The following is a 17,492-nucleotide window of genomic DNA, read 5'->3' as shown; positions in this document are numbered from 1 at the left end:
CAGTGTTCATACACTTTACAAGCAAAGTCAGCAGTCAGGATATCGCCAGCTGCCAGGCGAATTTCCCATTTGGAGTTGTTTGACCAATTGAGGATCTGTGAAGCTTGCAATCAATGTTTGATTGAGGCAAAACCAAGCTCAATTGGGTTTAATTCTGGCCAGTAGGGTGGTAAGAATATGAGTTGGATCCTGGCCGCCTCACAAAGATCACGCACACGGTGGCCTCGGTGGATGCTGGCGTTGTCCAAGACCAGGAACGCGTTGACATTGGGGTATGGGTTCATGCAAGGAAGCTGGTGCATCAAATCAGCTACAGACAAAAAAAAACGGGCCAGCTGTTGAGATCACTCACAAGATCATGCTCCAAAAAATATTCAAACTTGCGGCCATCAAACGTGTTGGCCTTGGTTGTAAGGGCCGCAAGTCCATTGATTGAGATGGCTGCAAGCAAGCTGAGTCGAAGGGGTTTCTGGTTGATCACAAAACGAGCAGCAGGGGTCCCTCGCGGCGACCTAGCATAGCGTTGGAGGAGATCCCTGTCGCAAAAGGAGCTTTCATCTGCTCCAACTATAATATTAGCAAGGAAAAATGAAACCACAGGAACAAAAAAAACCTCACGGATGAAGACCAGTAATTCTGCGGGGAAATACTCCATGCGCTCAATAAAAGAGTACTTGGCAAGTATAGATCGCCAGATATTGCAGGTCTCAGGTTTCTTCAGCGTAATCAATAGCCAATGGATGAGGTTGCAATGGACCACCTCAACACTGAGGAGAACCCTGGTCCCATCGTACAGGTGTTCTCGGATTTCTTCCAAGAACAGACCGGGTTCGGATTTGACCAGCTCAATAATGAATCCAAACTCCTCTCTTGTCAACGTCGCCGGTCAGCCGCGAGCCTCGTAAGTTTCCGGATCCCTCACGACACACCGGGTCTCTTCGAAAAGCACGAGCCACCGGCGGAAGGACTGACATGAAATTGGGGCGCTGAGCAGGTTACGGATCTCCGGCAAGCCCATTCCTTGATGGGCCATCCGGACAACGGCAATTTTTGTGGCGGGGGCGTAGGCACGGAAAACCATTGGATTGGATCTTAGTGATGGCTAGTCAGAGGCGGCGTTGTCAAGGGAACCGGGATGGGATATCAATCAAAAACCCGGCGGGATGGAGCGGGCTCTAACACAGCCTCAGGATATGACCATCCAACCAGGATGGATTGATGACGTCACAATCCTGAGGCTGTGTGTCAAAAACGCCGGCACAAACCACTGCACAGCTGCTCAACCACATAAATTTACTGGGTGCGCTTTTCCGGGAAGACCAAGCTTCATTCAATTCACAATATGTATGTCCCTTGATGAGGTACATACCCTCATGACTGGTCAGATGGCCGGTCATCAAGGCATAATACACCTTGGTGACCGGCTCTGACTGGTCATCAATAGACACACCTTGGATGACCGCCCCAACTGGTGTTCATCAAGGTACATACATACCTGACTGGTCATCAAGGTATGTACCTTGATTACCAGCCAGCTGGCCGGTCATCAAAGCAAACCTCAATGACTGTTCATCAAGCTATTTATGTACCTCAATGACCGGTCAGCCGTTCCTCAAGGCATACATACACCTTGGTGACCGGTCATCAAGGTACATATCTTGATGACCGGCATTGAGCTCTGACCAGTCATCGAGGTACATAGCTTGATGACCGTTCACATGGCTGTTCATTGAGGTACTTAGCTCGATGACCGGTCACATGGCTGGTCATTGAGGTACATAGCTTGATGACCGGTCATATGGCTGGTCATTGAGGTACATATAAACTTGATGACCGGTCAGGTGGCCGGTCATCAAGGTACATACCTCAATGAACGGCATCAAGCTCTGACCTGTCATCAAGGTAGTCATCAAGGCATACACCTTGATGACCGGTCAGATGGCCGGTCATCAAGGTGTATGTATGCCTTAAGGACCGGCCAACCGGTCATTGAGGTGTGCTTGATGACCGGCCAGCTGGCTGGTCATCAAGGTACATACCTTGATGACCAGTCAGGTATGTATGTACCTTGATGAACAGCCAGTTGGGGCGGTCATCCAAGGTGTGTCTATTGATGACAGGTCAGAGCCGGTCACCAAGGTGTATTATGCCTTGATGACCGGCCATCTGACCAGTCATCAAGGTATGTACCTCATCAAGGGACATACATATGTACCTCGATGAGCTGGCCGGTACGCACCAGCCGGCCGGTCATCAAGCTATGCAAAAGGTGACCAGCTAGATGACCGTTCTAGTGATTTATGGATTATAGAATTAACATTACCCCAGTGATATCCACCCACGACATTTCAGGGGGCCACACAAGTTTTAAGGGGGCCGCGCAAGTTCTGCTGGAAGACCACTGGGTGTGGCTGCGGAGAAAACCACACCCCTTTGCGGGTGGTGTAAGCTAAGTGCACTGATGCATGCTGGGCTCATTTAGTCTAGACATTATCCGCTGTTATGCTTGTATGTAATATGTAATCCTGGGATGACAAGTCTTATTTACATTGCTTATCACTACATCAGGACCATCAAGTCTAACAAAGAGTGGGTGTCAGAATGCTTAGACCAGGAATGGAATATAACACCCCCCCCTTGCTCTATGCAGAGTGCATACATAGCTTTTACAACTACAAGGTTCAGTCATCTTTGATATCTTTTTCCACCTTTTTGGGGTGCGCTTTCAAGCTGAAGACTCTCACTACCATGTCAGAAACCAAAATAGATGTGCACTATGGGAATTGAACCCATGACTGCAAACTTAATGAGTTTTGCTTTAACCACTAAGCTACAGCCAATCTGAAAAAGCTTGGCTTCTTTGGAGGAAATTTCCACTGGAAATTCCTGTGGGATTTTCCAACCTTGTATGCAATAAAGTGACAAGGTTGGACATTTTGATATACACAGGATTCCTATATCAAAATCAGGCAAGCTCAATCAGATACTTCTGTTTTTCCCGGATTTTGATTCCAGAATCAGAATCCTTGACCAATTTTCACCCTAGACTCCCATTCCGATGAACGCACCCGGGTGTCATGGTGCCGGTCCCCCCAGTGGCCTGCATTTTTTTTTGCTACCAAACGGTGCTGCCGATAGCAACTGCGCTCGCGGGGATGGATATCCATCTGTCAAACCGTGTTGTTGGATACACACAGGTTGGCAAATGCTGAAAGAATTTCCGCTAGAAATTCCATCCAAAGAAGCCAAGCTTTTTTGGATTGGCTGTAAGTGCTCTTATGCATACTGGGCTCATTTAGTCTAGACATTATCCGCCGTTATGCTTGTATGTAATCCTGGGATGACAAGTCTTATTGAAATTGATTATCACGATATCAGGACCATCAAGTCTAACAAAGAGTGGGTGTCAGAATGCTTAGAGCAGGAATGGAATATAACAGGCTCAGCTCTTGCGATAAATTTTGGTGCACCACAAAAAATTGCCCTTGGCGGCCAAGTAAACCTTCACAAGCTGCAAAGCAAGCAAACATAATCATACAAAAAAAGAGTAGAAATCATGATTTTGGTTTTGTTTTCTAGGACTTGGACTTGCACCTTCATAGTCCATTAGGCGCCATTGAAGCACCCCCACTCCCGGGACTCTCAGTTGCTGTTTCTGCTGGGTAATGTGTCTCAACACTACCGGCCAGGACAAGCCTTGCCTCATTCAATGATTGGCAGTGAGAGACCATTTTTCCCTTCAACCCACACGCGGCTAGGCCCACAGTGCGACACAAGGAGTTGAATAAAACTTCTCTAATTCATTTTGAGAGGCAGTTGCAATGATACAATCAGCAACAGTTGATCATCCACCAGGACCATGACAGTGTAAAAAAAACTTGACTACATAGAGCATTTTGGGTTCTTGCACCTTCTGAATTCATGGCTTGGCCAGTGGGTATATCTCATCAACACCTGGATGTGTGTTCTTCAGTGAAAACCTGCCCATTAGGGAGGATTTCACTATGTCGCAGTCCGTACCAGCTAGCCGAGGAAGGCTGCTTTAGGCGGACGGCAGCGAAGTGTATTGGCTGGCCGGACAACAGAAGGTGTCTTGGGCCTTGGCTTGCCAGGCACAGGGGGAATATTGCTCCTCGGAAGTCACCTTCTAGTCTGCATGCTCGCCAAGGTTGCTCTGGGTTGCTCCCTGGCAAACACCTGCACACACAAGTTTCCCAAGGATGATTCCTTCCCACCGGGCTGAATCCTTGGTGCTTGCACATGCTTGCCGAAGAAACTGGCCATCAAATGGAGTAAAAAATCCCTTATATGGCTGGTACAACCGCACATCAAGAGGAGGAAAGTCCTCTCAATGGCCACTGTATTCTCCCTTTGATGACCTTTTACATCAGCAGCCATCAGGAGGGGTAACTGAAGGACAAGGAGGCATTCTTGCACCGGGAAGGTGGATGGGTGGGACAATCATTGCAAGATCAGCATTATGTGTGGTTTCTCAGGCCCTTTTTTCAGCAATTAAAGAAGTTTTATTCAGGGGTGCTTCTGGGTTGGGAAAAAAGCGGACATCCGCTACTTTCAGCAGTGGCACAGCGTGTAAATCAAGTGGTTTTGTGACTTTTGTGCAATTTCTGTGGGTGGCAGGATTTTTATGAACCACCTCAGATTATGTAGTTTTAATGAAAAAAATGAAGCCTACAAACTGAGCTATTTTAGTTCAAAAAAAGTTCAGAGGGAAACCAATTGTAGAGCTTCAAAAATCCCTAAAAGGGGCAAATAGCACACCAGTACCTCCTCCCAAGGGCTGTTGGAGGGTTGCTTTTCAAGACACACACCTGCAGCAGAGAGACTTAGTTTGCACAAATTACTTTTCATTTTGCACAAAATAAGTTCAAAATGTATTTTTATTTTTGATTCATCAATCATTCCAGAAACTTAAAGTTACACAAAGTGTTCTGAAAATTGGAAGGGTTACATACTTCATGTATCTAGAAAATACAGAGAAACTGGGTATGATTGAAAAGTGAAACCAACAGAAAAACCAAGAAAAAATGAAGGGATATCTTGGGCCAAAATGTGAAGTTTTAAAACACATATGTGTGGCAGTTTTTAAAAACAAAACAAAAAAAGGAATATGTCCGTTATCTTTGAAGGTATGGTTTCTTCTGTGGTCTTCTACAATTATCTGATTTAATATTCATTGTGAAGTGTAATCACACATGGCAACTACTAACACTCTTCCCATCATTATCCATTGTGCCAGTGGCCATGATGTTTTGATTTAGAGTATCTCTTGGGAACTGGTCACCATAGACAGCATTTGTGGATAGACAACTCATTTCCTTTTCTGCATCTTCATAAGGGTTGAGAAATCTGAATGCTAGTCCAAATGCGGCAACTGCAACAAACCCAGGAACCCAAAAGACCCAATGTGCTGTAAAAACAAACCAATCAACATATGGACACGTGGAAAAATACACCAGCAATTAAGATGTTCAATGTTGCTCTATGCATGCATAAATCATAAATTCATGAATCTTCTTCAGTAGGATTACATAATCATACTTGCAGGATCCCCCGCAAGGAAGGGTTTATGATTTTATCATTTATGCATGCATAGCCCGACTTTGAATAGCTTAAATAGCTTGTGGGAAGGTTTAATCACATCTTGAATGACTCACAAGATTGGAACTGCATGATTCCAGCTGCTAGTCCAAAGCAGATGTTGGGATAGCCGGACGAGCCAATGTAAGCGTGAGTATTTGCAAAGCCAGAGGTGGCAAAGGCTCTGTAATCAGAACAGTATATTCCAGTTAACTTCGATTCATCCCTATGAGAAAGTGGATGGATGTGAAACTGGAGCATAGAGGAACAGATGCCTCGGATCTTCCAAATTATGTAAATAAACTACTTACATGAGACCAACTGATAATCCAAACAGAAGAGGGGCCAAGCGGTTTCCATGGCTTTTGATTTGCTGACGGTCAAGACCAGTACCTAAAGACATAGTACAAAATTAACAAACATGAGCATCTGGATTTTTGGGGAAAAACTGGAGGGTACTGACCATGAAGAAGGAACAGGAGCATCAAGGTGGCCATGAATTCCAAAGCAAAAGCTTGTTTGAGGTTGAAGTTATCTTCGGACCTCAAGATGCAGCCGCCATTGGAGGTATTGCGCGCACCGGGTCCAAGCGCAGCTGCCACAAGCGCACCACCGGCCATGGACCCAATAATGTGTGCAACAACGTAAGCTGCACCACGCACAAGAGGTAGAGTGCCTGAAGCCATCGTGACGAGTGTGATGAAAGGATTGATGTGACCCCCACTGAGAGGGCCAAGTGTGTACATCGTAAGAGAGGTTGTCAAGGCATAAAGAATCCCCAATGTGAGCCCGGTCCCTATGCTGTCTCCAACACCAAGTGCCGTTGAAGATACTCCAACAAGCCAAACAAAGCACATGCTTCCCAGACCCTCAAAGATCTATCGATGTGTTGGTAAATCAGATTTACTTGAAAAATTCAGCACATTCATCAAGCAAGTTCACTCACCGTTGCCTTCCAGATTGGCAGCATGATTGACCAAATTTACGAAATGGAGATACAAGCCTGTAGAATAAGGATAAGATAAATTCAGAATCTAGCCTAAGAAGCTTGCTATGAAGATTCACGAACCAACTGGACAATGCACACTCAGTCACAAATCTCTTGAAGAATTGTCCAGAGATGATATAGCTAAGGCTTGGGATGAGTGCAAAGAAATGTGAAGGATTCGATTTTGGCCAGGTGATGAGATTCAAAGACGAAAAGTTTTGGGGGATATATACAGGGGCTTGAGGAGGGTGAGATATCTGTAGGGATTGAGAAGGACAGGTAATGTGTTTGAGGTGGGACTGTATGTCGTGAAAGGGGAGAGGTGATGTGAGTATATATGGGACGAGCTGAGTGGAGACAAACAGCATGGCGCGAATACTTCGAGTGAGATGACCAGTTTCTCCGTTTCTCGCCAGCCGGCCAAGGAGGACGTTTCCGACTCCGAGCGCCGAGAGACAAGGCGAGGAAGCTATGTATCGCCGAGGCGCGCTTCACAACGGCACTTTCCTCTCCCGCCAACCGACGGAAGAGTCTTGTCTTGTTCGGCCACGCGTGTCCAACACAACCGCGCCCCAGCCCAATCAGTCGAGGTGCCAACCGAGCACATTCAAGCCCCGTCCCCCCGCCGGAACATCACTTCTTGGGCCCTTCCATCTAGCTCCAGCACTCGTTGTTAGGCACTCTGATGGGCTCACTACGGCATAAACTGTTGCGTAATCTGGCCAAGGGGGATTCACCAGTCAACGGATTGCTGCTTGGACAGCATTTGGCCGGTATTATTATGCCATGGACACCGCTCCATGAAGTTATGACAATACATTTTTTCATCCATTTTTTTGTGCTTGCGGGCACGAATCCTTGTATCTATGGATGCCAAAGGAAGGAAGCGAAAAATCAACAGAACAACCCAGCGCACGTTTTTTGAAGTGCGCATCCATGACAGCCGAGACCGCTTGACTTCCCAGAGCCAATCGGGCACTCCCTTCCAGAATCCAAATGCACATGTCCTAGGATATACCGCTTTCTACTCCGATACTTCGGCGGCAAGTATCCAGACCTTCTTGGTGGACAGTGATGCTGACAGTCATCGAAGGAAACATCCTTGTTGGAGGTTCACCGTCTGAATGGTTTTCCGCGACATGCTGGGCGCGAGCGCCGGCAAAAAACACCTAGAAGAGGATTGAACGCTGGGCCCTCCTACAATGTAGGAGGTTTGCAGTTACGCCTTGTTGGGTACATTCCTCTTTATTTTAAATGATAAAAGAATTTTACAAGAGCGGTGACAATTGGAATATTGTGAGCAATGACAATGAAGATAAGGGTGGAAGAGATACATGTCGCTAGCATGTTACAACAAGAAAAAAAAATAGATGACACTCTTACGGAGTGATCGGACGAGCCAATCCGCTGACTTCTGTGACATACCGCGACCGAGCATCTCCGCAGCCTGGTTTTAGCCGCGAAGTTCGGAGCCAATCGGACGGCACCTCTATCAGCCCGGCTAGAAGGGTATTTCAAGATGGCGGGGCAGTTGTACCACAGCTGGCACATTTCCTCAGGTCTTCATTTTCCATCCATTCCTACAAAATAAAATAAAATGAATGAATGAATAAATAAATAAAAGAAGATAAAATTGAGAGCTGGGTTTTCAACGGAAAGGGGGGAAAGGGCGAGGCAACAAGACTGACGGTGATGAATGGTTTGAGTTGGGTGCCTAAGTCGGTACAGTGGAACGCTACTTCTCTGACCAAGTGAGGCTCGGGATGCGCATCCGAGTTGGGACAGAACCAGCGCAGACGATCTGTGCACAGCAAATAATTAGAATGTGATGAATGAGGCCAGGGAGGACCACTGACCGGTCGAATCTTTGGGTCTTTTGCGCTCCATGACCAGTCCTATGGTGTCCGCAAAACGGCAAGGATTGTGAGGGACATTGGCTAAAGAAGAAGAAGAACAAATCAACGGGGATACTTATAGACAAGAAGAGGGATAGGGGGGGACATACGCGGTAGCAAGAACATCTCGCCCTCGCGGATGAAGATGTCTTGGAATCGGTTGTCACTGATCACTTTGAGTAACATGTCGCCTTTGACTTGGTAGAACCATTCCTCGGTCTCATTGACGTGATAGTCATTCCGCGAATTCGGTCCGCCCACAACCATTGTAATACTATAAACCATTCCCCCAAAAACGTTAGCAACAAGGCGCTTCTTCATATCTGTCTCGGAGGCCGCATGAATCGTAGACGCGGAAGGAAGAAAAATTGCTGTACAAGTCGTGTCCTGTGTTGCGGTTAAAAGCGTCAGGGGAAATATAGTCAGACATGCTGTTTTTCCAACGACATGAACGGCCGCTCACCATTGTAGATGCAAAAATTGTTGACCTGGATTAAAGAAGGGCCTTCTTCATCAGCCTCGAGCGACATTGACCGGGAAGAGTGACACTGACAGGAGGTTTGAGTTTTTCGCCGTTCTCTTGTATCCACTTCAAAGAAGAAGAAGAAACAAATCAGACATTCGCCACAAAGTTGAAGCTCTTCATCAAGAGAGACCGTGAGGGAAACGAACCTTGAGGAAGTTGATCGGTGGGGCCAAGGCTTTCTCGAAGAAGGGGTGGCTCGAGGTCAGAAATGTCTTGCTCTAGCTTTTTGATGAGTCCGATCGGAGCTTACGAGTTCCAGTCATGATACTTTTTGGTGTGTGGTTGAACGAGGTGTGGTGGGTGAAGTGGTGCCAGGGGATTTTTAAGGTTTGGATCTTCAGGCTCCCCTGTGTGTATGCGACTCCCCGGGGGTCCCGCGGGGAGGGGTTGAGTGCACCTTCCATTATCAACGACTCGACAGAAAGATATATTTCCGAATCGGTCTTGCTGCACGAATAAATCGATACCCTGCCCCAGATCTCAAGCGAAGGACCGATAGGCCAGCCTCCCGAACTTGGCGACCAACTATGGCTAGCATTATTCGCGCAGTCTGCGTAAAGAAATCAACGCGATCGATCACTACTACTACTCTTCTTCAACCAGTTAAGTCATTTATCTTGTGACCTTCCGCGTGAAAACACCTTAGGAAGAGAACCTAATCGTATCGACTCCCTTACCCTCCCCTTTTCTGCGAAAAAAATATTTAGGACAGTTGTCAGGTTCCAAACAACCCTCTATCTGGACGTCTTCGTCGTTGGATCCGTATGTTAATCTGTCCATTGAAGAGTAGTGCGTCATAGCTCATGTCACGCAAACCAAAATGGTTTGGGGCAAGAGATAGCTGACAAGTGCAATGGCCTGGTCCTGAAGTCTTTTTAGGAAGGTAGAAGTCGATCGCCCGATCCTGCTCATCTATCGAAACCGAAAGAGTGTAATAATCGGAAGAAATCAGGTAAGTGTTTTTGCTTCTATTGTACATATCCAAGGATCAGAATCTTATAAAAGTAAAACACACGCCTCCCTCAGAATCCATGGCAAGAGTCGAATTTAGAAGAACTAGAACGACAGGGGATATCTTTGGTCAGGAGACGAAGTGGTGGAGGGACGGTCTACCACGTCAGTTGCCAGCAGATGAACCTGACAGAATCGGATCATGGAATGTAATTGCTAACATATCTGTTCCATCCAGGACGAGGGGAACACCAACTATTCGATCATGCTACCTAGAGACCAATTCGAGCGACGGACGAATGCAAGACTGGTGGCGAATGCCGTCCAAGAAATGAGCATCGATCGGGTGAATGTCACCGACCGATACGATGTCTGTGTGGGCGATCGAAAGGTATGCAAATGCAATCTTGCTCATCTTTATCAAGCTCGGCTCTGAATCTCCAAGTTTGTCTTGAATCATCCCCGTCAGGTCTCTGGCTCCGCATTCCGAATCACGGCCAAACGCGCATACCATCACGGAACAATGCTGATCAGCTCGAATCTCGCCCAACTCAAAGGCGCCCTTCGGCCGACTCCCAACATGGTAAGCCCGAGTATTCGAGCCTCGTAACTTGCCCATTGTTTTAGAGACAGACGCCCATGGCTCGAGTTTCCTCTATTCCAGAATATCGTCGACTCCAAAGCCGTTGGCTCGGTGCGGTCTCCTGTCACTAGTCTGGTCGACTCGGTCACCAATGATATCAACCACCACTCCTTCGTCCAACACCTCTGCCGCGCATTTTCGAAACACTACTATCCTTGCTTGGACCACCCAATCAACCCGCAGGTAGTTATTGCTACTGTCATTCAAACCATTTCTTTTGGCAACTCGATGTCGGGACTAATCGTATGTCTATCCCAAGATTATTGACGAACACGAACTGAAGAAAAACGACTTCGTCCGCGCTGGCTATGAGGAATTAAAGGTGTGCCCATTCACCATATTCCCACAACGCCCCTTTTTTCAACTGGTCCAACTGTTGTTCACGTATGGTTCACCCCACCGGCGATCAATTCCTCGTCATCACCCCAGTCATGGGATTGGATCTTCGGACAAACACCGCAATTTACGCGCGTATTTGAGATTCAGAGGGACGATCAAACCGGTCTCATTCCTGTAAGCTCTCGCTCTCCAAACTCGTGTTTACCCTTGCGACTTGAATCCTCTAATTGTTTTCTTATCTTCTACGCGGCGGTTTATTCTTGACAGGTTCAAGTGACCTACAAGAATGGTGCGATTATTGAGATTAAGATCGATGATCATCTCTTGCAAACCGACTCATCTATTCAGCAGAAAATTTCGAGCCGATTCTCCTTAGGCGATCGGATCGACTTTTAACGTTTTTTCAACCTATAAGTTTGCTTGGGAAAAAACGTGTGAAGTTTTCCCGCTGATGTTCTACAGGCAATTAACTTGACTGCGCTTTTTTCCTTTGCTTGGTTTTGGACTTATGCATTGTTGCTCGGTTACTAAGATAAAGTTGTTGATGCGCCAGAAGTGGTCTCAAGAGCCGCAGGTGTCTTGGTCTTGATTTGAATTGAGAGGAAGATCGGATTTGAGGATTCAACAAACTTAACTAAGTCCCTCTCTCGCCTGAGGCTTTGCCGGAGGGACTTATGACTAATCCGCACTTCTCGTGTGAGAGATCCGGATAATTGACCACGCTCGTGGTTATATCCCTCACTACTCCGACAATTCTCAACCTCTCCTTATGGGACCCATTTTTCCTGAATGGCATTTTTCTCAATAAAATTATCATGTATTTTTTATTCCATGTATCTAGCTCATCTATCTCTAAGGCCCCGTTTGGACACCCCAATTTTGGTTATAAATTGCGCGACTTAAAACCGGGGGTGCTCGGGGTATAATGCCTCATTTATATGTGTTTGGGCCGGCCAGTTATATCGTAAAATTCATTACTCGGTGTAACAGGAAATTTATTCCCCCAGCCATTCTGGAAATAGAGGTCCTGACCTCTATTTCCGGGTGATAAATGGCTGGCCCATGGCTACATACATATGTACTGGCCAATCTAGGGAGTACTACACAACCTCCCGATGACCGGTCAACCGGTCATCAAAGAGCACGCATCAACTTCGGGAGGATGAATCCAGCCTAAACAATTCTCCTTTTGGAGACATCCCCATGGTTATCGGACTGAAAAAAAAAATGTATTTACATACTAGATTAAGTACGTCTGCTGACTATCCCAGGTGCCCAAACTCCCACCCAGCCGTGGGCGGACCTCATCCAGCATGACCGATGCAAATCGCCGGCGCTTGTATTGGTCATACTGGCACGGACCAGTCATTGAGGAGGGGGGGAAGTACCCCTTATGCCCCCCTGCTCAATGACCAGAACAAAAAGTCCATCAAGGGGATTAGTTTTTTCTCCTCTTGATGACCGGTTGGGGCTGGCCATCAAAGACATAGTGAGTTGTTCTCAAAGGCCAGCTGCCAGGTCGTTGAAGGCAGTGTGCACATGTGACAATGACCGGCCAGTACCTTTGATCCGGTCTTTAAGAGCAGGTACACACTCCCTTTGATGACCGGAACAGACGGGCCATTGAGGGGAGTGTGTACCTCCTCTTGATGGCTGGCTATTGAGTAGAGTGCATTGCTCTCAATGACCTGTACAAACGCCGGCCATTGAGAGGGCATTTTGCACTCCTCTCGATGGCCAGATGTACAAGAAATTAGACGGTACACACCCAACATTGAGAGTTCAGCCTTGATGACCGGTACGGACCAGCTACCCAGCCATCAAGCAATATGTGAGGAGTACTTCTTCCCCTCAATAACCGGTCCGTTCCAGCAGTTAAACTGTGTTCCCGCTTGCCGGGGAGGCTACTGCCGATGGGCAGCCGGTGATGATGCCTTGCCAACGGCAGCATGCGCTCATCCAATTACCTACCTGTGTTTTTTTAGTTGTACATAATTTTTTTAGCCCTTTGTGCAAATCTACAACCATATTCATTTATGATTGTTTAGGCTACATTCAGGTTCGCATCAACTTCTGGATGGCCGGTTTGACAGGCCATCCAGAGGACACCCTCTCGATGACTGTTCAACCGGTCATCAAGGAGGACTTCACCTCTCGATGACCCGACCAGTCATTGAGAGGGACTCTACACCCTCTCAATGTCCGGTCAACCACTCATTGAGAGGGTGAGTCCCTCTGAATGATTCTACACCCTCTCGATGAGTGGTTGACCGGATATTGAGAGGGTGTAGAGTCCCTCTTGGTGACCAGTCAACCACTCATCGAGAGGGTGAGTCCCTCTCGATGACCAGAGCAAGAGGGACTCTACACCATCTCGATGTCCGGTCAACCACTCATCAAGACGGTGAGTCCCTCTCAATGACCGGATCGAGAGGGATTCTACACCCTCTCGATGAGTGGCTGACCGGATATCAAGAGGGTGTAGAGTCCCTCTCGGTGACCGGTCAAGCAGTCACGCAGTCATCGAGTGGGATTCTACATCCTCTCGATGACCGGTCAAGCATTCATCAAGAGGGTGTAGAATCCCTCTATGACTGCTTGATCGGTCACCGAGAGGGACTCTACACCCTCTTGATGTCCGGTCAACCACTCATTGAGAGGGTGTAGAATCATCCGGTCATCGAGAGGGACTCACCCTCTCAATGAGTGATTGACCGGACATTGAGAGGGTGTAGAGTCCCTCTCGATGACTGGTTTCAACCAGTCATGGAGAGGGTGTAGAATCCCTCTCAATGAATTGTCCGGTCGTCGAGAGGGCTTAGAGTCCCTCTCAATGACTGGTCGGGTCATTGAGATTCATGACGCGTTAAGATGCTATCGTTGTACGGATGTTTGATTGTCTTCAACCACTGACGGAGGCCAATCAGGATAATGATGAAAAGTGCCATCCTCTTTTGTCGGAGCTGGTACTGTTGTTTTTTTTTGAAGCATGCTGGGAGGCGACATTGTGAGGGATGGTGATGAGTGTGTATGACACCGAGTGAATTTTGGTTTGCCAAACAGACTTGTAATAAATGAGTACTATATGATTATTGAGTGGACAAGCCAAACAGACCTGTCATAAATGTGCTGGTTGCATAATTGATTTTATGACAATTGGCTTTTCACTTTTGTGTTATGTATATTATTATGTGATTTATAATATCACACCGGGCATCCAAACAGGGCCTAAAATAAATATTTGGAAAATTAGAATAAAAAACAAAATCACTGTGATGTCGAGCACATCACTACATTTCATTCTCAATTCATTTGGTATTTCCATAAAGCACTGACCCAACCACATTAGGATACAATCGGAGCTATCAAGCCTGATCAGGCTTACATGATCAATGATCTCCACTGAGCCGCTGATCACCACGGATAAAAAAATGATGACTTGTATTGACAAGAAAAGCATCACTTAACCGCGAAGAACACCATCACCTCCTCAAAGAGACCATTGCCTCCGTAGAAACCATTGCCTCCGAATAGACCATTGCCTCCGAATAGACCATCGCCTCCGAATAGACCATCGCCTCCTTGAAGAGCCCATTTCCTTTGGGAAACGACATCAATCGGCCATGAATCCCACCAACAAGGATGATAACAACCTCGCCACTCTCAAACTGTCCCAAAAAGAGAACTCCACATCTAAACTGACATTACGCAAAGAATTCGACAACATGTCCGATGAGGAGCTTACCAATCATATTAGTCTCACTGTGGCAAAATTCTACTTGGAACCGCTGAAGCCAGTCCAAATGGAAACTGTGATCAGCCTGGTCCATCACAAACACACCTTTACACTTGCTGGGACCGGTTTTGGCAAGACCAGGATTGGCGAAGTGTACTACTGCCTCTTTCCCGCCTACAAGAAGCCAATTGTTCTTGTGTTGAATCCTTTAGATTTGTTGGGGGATAATCAAGTCAGTTAATGGGGCTTTTTTTTGTTTATTTTGTGATACATCATACTTACATTTGAATTGCTGCACATTTGACAATCAGGTGCTTGAGAAAAAGAATGTGAATATCAAAGCGGTGAATCTCACCAGGATGAACTTCACGCCAGACGTCAAGAAGCAGGTTCTAAGAGGAGACTATGCGTTTATCTACTTGGTTAGAGCCATTATTAGCCTTTTCATTTGAATTTGGACACAAGCTGATATCTTACTGTGAATTCAGAGCCCAGAGGTTCTGTTGAACAATGCGATGTTCCAGAGAATCTTCTTTGACCGCCGATTCCTATCTAAACTAGTCCTTACGGTTGTGGACAAAGCGCACATGATATATGTGTGGGGGTTGGTTGCCAGCGGACTCAGAAAAAAAATCAGCTGTCACTTTAAACTGCAAGACCAAGGTGTTTTTTGGCCTTCCTATGGCGACCTGGGGGCCTGACTTCTTGCAGCACATGGTGTACCAATCCTTCTACTCTTGGCAACCTGTAGACCAATTGCAATTGGGAAGATATTGAACAGTTTGAAAATCTTACCAGAAAACATGAAGCTAGTTCATGGTGAACTCACCCGTCTGGAAATTCACCTCATTTGTGTCCCAATGAAATCGTTGCTTGGATCATATGATGAACTGAAAAGGCTCTTTTTGACAAGGGAAACAATCCCAGATGACCAAATTCCACCCACACTCATCTACGCGCCAACACAAAATCTCACCTGGCAAGTTCTCTGAGCAATACACGAGTCTTGGGAGATTTGAGGTGGACACCTGGACCCGGAAAGCTCTTTTGCACGCCTTTACCATTTGTGTACCACAACCTCAACAAAACTGATATAATCGACGGGTTTGAAGAGGGAAAATTCCTGATAATTTCGTGCACCATGGCCCTTGGCTTGGGCCAGAACTGGAAGCGGGTGAGGTGCGTGGTCCATGTGGGCCGAGGCAACCCTTCTTTGATCTGCCAGATGATTGGGAGGTGTGGTTGCGGCAAAAACAATCCTGGTCTGGGTATAATGTTTGTTGAGAACAACCGGAGCTCAGGCAAAAATAAGATCAGTGATTTTAAAACTCCACTGAAACAATCGGACAACAATTGAATGGATGCATTTGCCCTCACCCCAGTATGCCTTCACATTGCAATGTCCCTTTATAACTTGTGAGTCCAACTGTTGTAAACCATATCCAATTCAACAATCATTTTTTCTAACTGTGAATTATCTTGGTCCACAGACTAGGATACATCCCATTAGAAAATGCAGACCCAAATGTCAAGCTCGAGAAATTGAGGGAGGAAGGAAAGAACTTTACTGAGTGTTTGTGTGCAAACTGCGACCCCAAAAGTGCCAAATTATTGCTTGAGGCTTTCAAACATCTCACGGTGGAAAACTTTGGCCCAAATGTCACCTCCCGAGAGCTGTTGATCAATGTCCTGGTACCACCAAAGGCTCTGAAGGTATCCACATCTCAATTTATTGTTAAAGCCAAAACGGGAACAAAACCATTGGTTGAAGAGCTCAAAAAATTTGCCAAGTTCTTAGTCAAAAAATTTTCTTGGTTCGACCAAGGTCAAATTGAGACTGATCACGCCGAGTTTGACCCTGAGGAACACTTTGGAATGTTTGAGGCACAAAGATTTGTCGTTGGCTTTTGTGGTGGCTTTTCCAAAGAGCAGCTAGAAGACTTGTCAGGTGGAGAGGCTCTCAATGGCCAAATGGCAAATTTACTCAAAAATATCAACAACTAAATTAAAACCGTACGGTATATGGATTACTTGAATGAATTAGGACTACAAGCGCAGAAAGCAGAGGAAGCAAAGTAACAAGAGATTTCAGCAAGGAATCAAGCAACTCTGGAAAGGCGCCAACAAGAGACAGAAGCCACAAAGAGAAAAAATGCCAAACAAGTAGAAGAGAGAAAACACCAAAAACAAACTGGTTGCATGGCAGAGTGAATGGATACAACCTGAGGGTTCAATTTCGCCGTCCATGGTCACCTTCTTCCCGCCAATTAGGTTTCATTTTTGCCGTCATCACCGTCTTCCTCTTCAAACAAGGCAGCTTCTTCAATTGGCCCGGTTGGAGTGTGATATAGCAGGATCGTTGATGGTTGCATTTGGTTCAACTTTTTCTTCTTTTGTTGGAAATCTCGACGGAAGACCACAGATCCAGCGTTGTAAATGTTGACTATTTTGGACTTGATCACAGATGATGCGGGAAGTAAACTGTATTGTTGGGCCATTGTCAGATAGTTATTGATTGTGTTTGTGTGATTGGTAAACTACATTCTTTCCGGAATCCCCCTTGATGCCTTGCACCAGCTCGCGCAGCTAAATTAAGAAGTTTAAAGAACACAAATGAGCAAAAGATAAACATAAGTTGGATACAAATAAAAGGTTGATGGTGGAAATAATGATTGATAAAACATCCTTCAGGCGGGAAATTCTGGTCCCAATCCCGCTGTGATTGTAAAAATATTTAAGCCAGAAATTGTTGTTTTCCAAGAAAAAATCTTTGGCAACAAAATGGTTTGGTCTTCCGCATGGGTTGATCAGTAGGT

The 17,492-nt window shown here is 46.2% G+C and overlaps 4 protein-coding genes across 4 annotated transcripts in view; 1 reads left to right on the top strand and 3 right to left on the bottom strand.

Moving 5' to 3' along the window:
- The window catches only part of PtA15_10A313 (uncharacterized protein), a gene marked incomplete at both ends in the record, with an annotated part of 64,733 nt that extends 58,165 nt beyond the window's left edge, over positions 1–6,568 (bottom strand). Inside the window, 4 exons of the mRNA XM_053160477.1 lie at positions 5,735–5,782; positions 5,910–5,991; positions 6,062–6,476; positions 6,545–6,568. Coding sequence (XP_053024447.1) covers positions 5,735–5,782; positions 5,910–5,991; positions 6,062–6,476; positions 6,545–6,568 — 569 coding nt within the window. The remainder of the gene's footprint in view (positions 1–5,734; positions 5,783–5,909; positions 5,992–6,061; positions 6,477–6,544) is intronic.
- A 1,532-nt stretch (positions 6,569–8,100) lies between these two features.
- Positions 8,101–9,270, bottom strand: PtA15_10A312 (uncharacterized protein; the record flags this gene model as incomplete). Its single annotated transcript, XM_053160476.1, has 8 exons — positions 8,101–8,166; positions 8,275–8,387; positions 8,443–8,523; positions 8,592–8,755; positions 8,935–8,969; positions 9,035–9,070; positions 9,154–9,182; positions 9,258–9,270. The coding sequence occupies 8 exons, from the start codon at positions 9,268–9,270 to the stop codon at positions 8,101–8,103; spliced, it is 537 nt and encodes a 178-aa protein (XP_053024446.1).
- Positions 9,271–9,534: 264 nt separating this feature from the next.
- PtA15_10A311 (uncharacterized protein) lies at positions 9,535–11,336 on the top strand (the record flags this gene model as incomplete). Its single annotated transcript, XM_053160475.1, has 10 exons — positions 9,535–9,561; positions 9,654–9,796; positions 9,878–9,959; positions 10,034–10,123; positions 10,197–10,349; positions 10,428–10,541; positions 10,623–10,784; positions 10,861–10,923; positions 11,031–11,114; positions 11,208–11,336. 10 exons carry the CDS (start codon positions 9,535–9,537, stop codon positions 11,334–11,336), a joined length of 1,047 nt encoding a protein of 348 aa, XP_053024445.1.
- A 5,607-nt stretch (positions 11,337–16,943) lies between these two features.
- On the bottom strand, positions 16,944–17,174 carry PtA15_10A310 (uncharacterized protein; the record flags this gene model as incomplete). Its single annotated transcript, XM_053160474.1, has 1 exon — positions 16,944–17,174. The coding sequence occupies one exon, from the start codon at positions 17,172–17,174 to the stop codon at positions 16,944–16,946; it is 231 nt and encodes a 76-aa protein (XP_053024444.1).
- Between the last annotated feature and the right edge of the window lie 318 nt (positions 17,175–17,492).

The sequence above is a fragment of the Puccinia triticina genome, chromosome 10A (genome assembly GCF_026914185.1).
Source record: "Puccinia triticina chromosome 10A, complete sequence".
Taxonomy (NCBI): domain Eukaryota; kingdom Fungi; phylum Basidiomycota; class Pucciniomycetes; order Pucciniales; family Pucciniaceae; genus Puccinia; species Puccinia triticina.
This window is presented reverse-complemented; position numbering and strand designations above follow the sequence as displayed.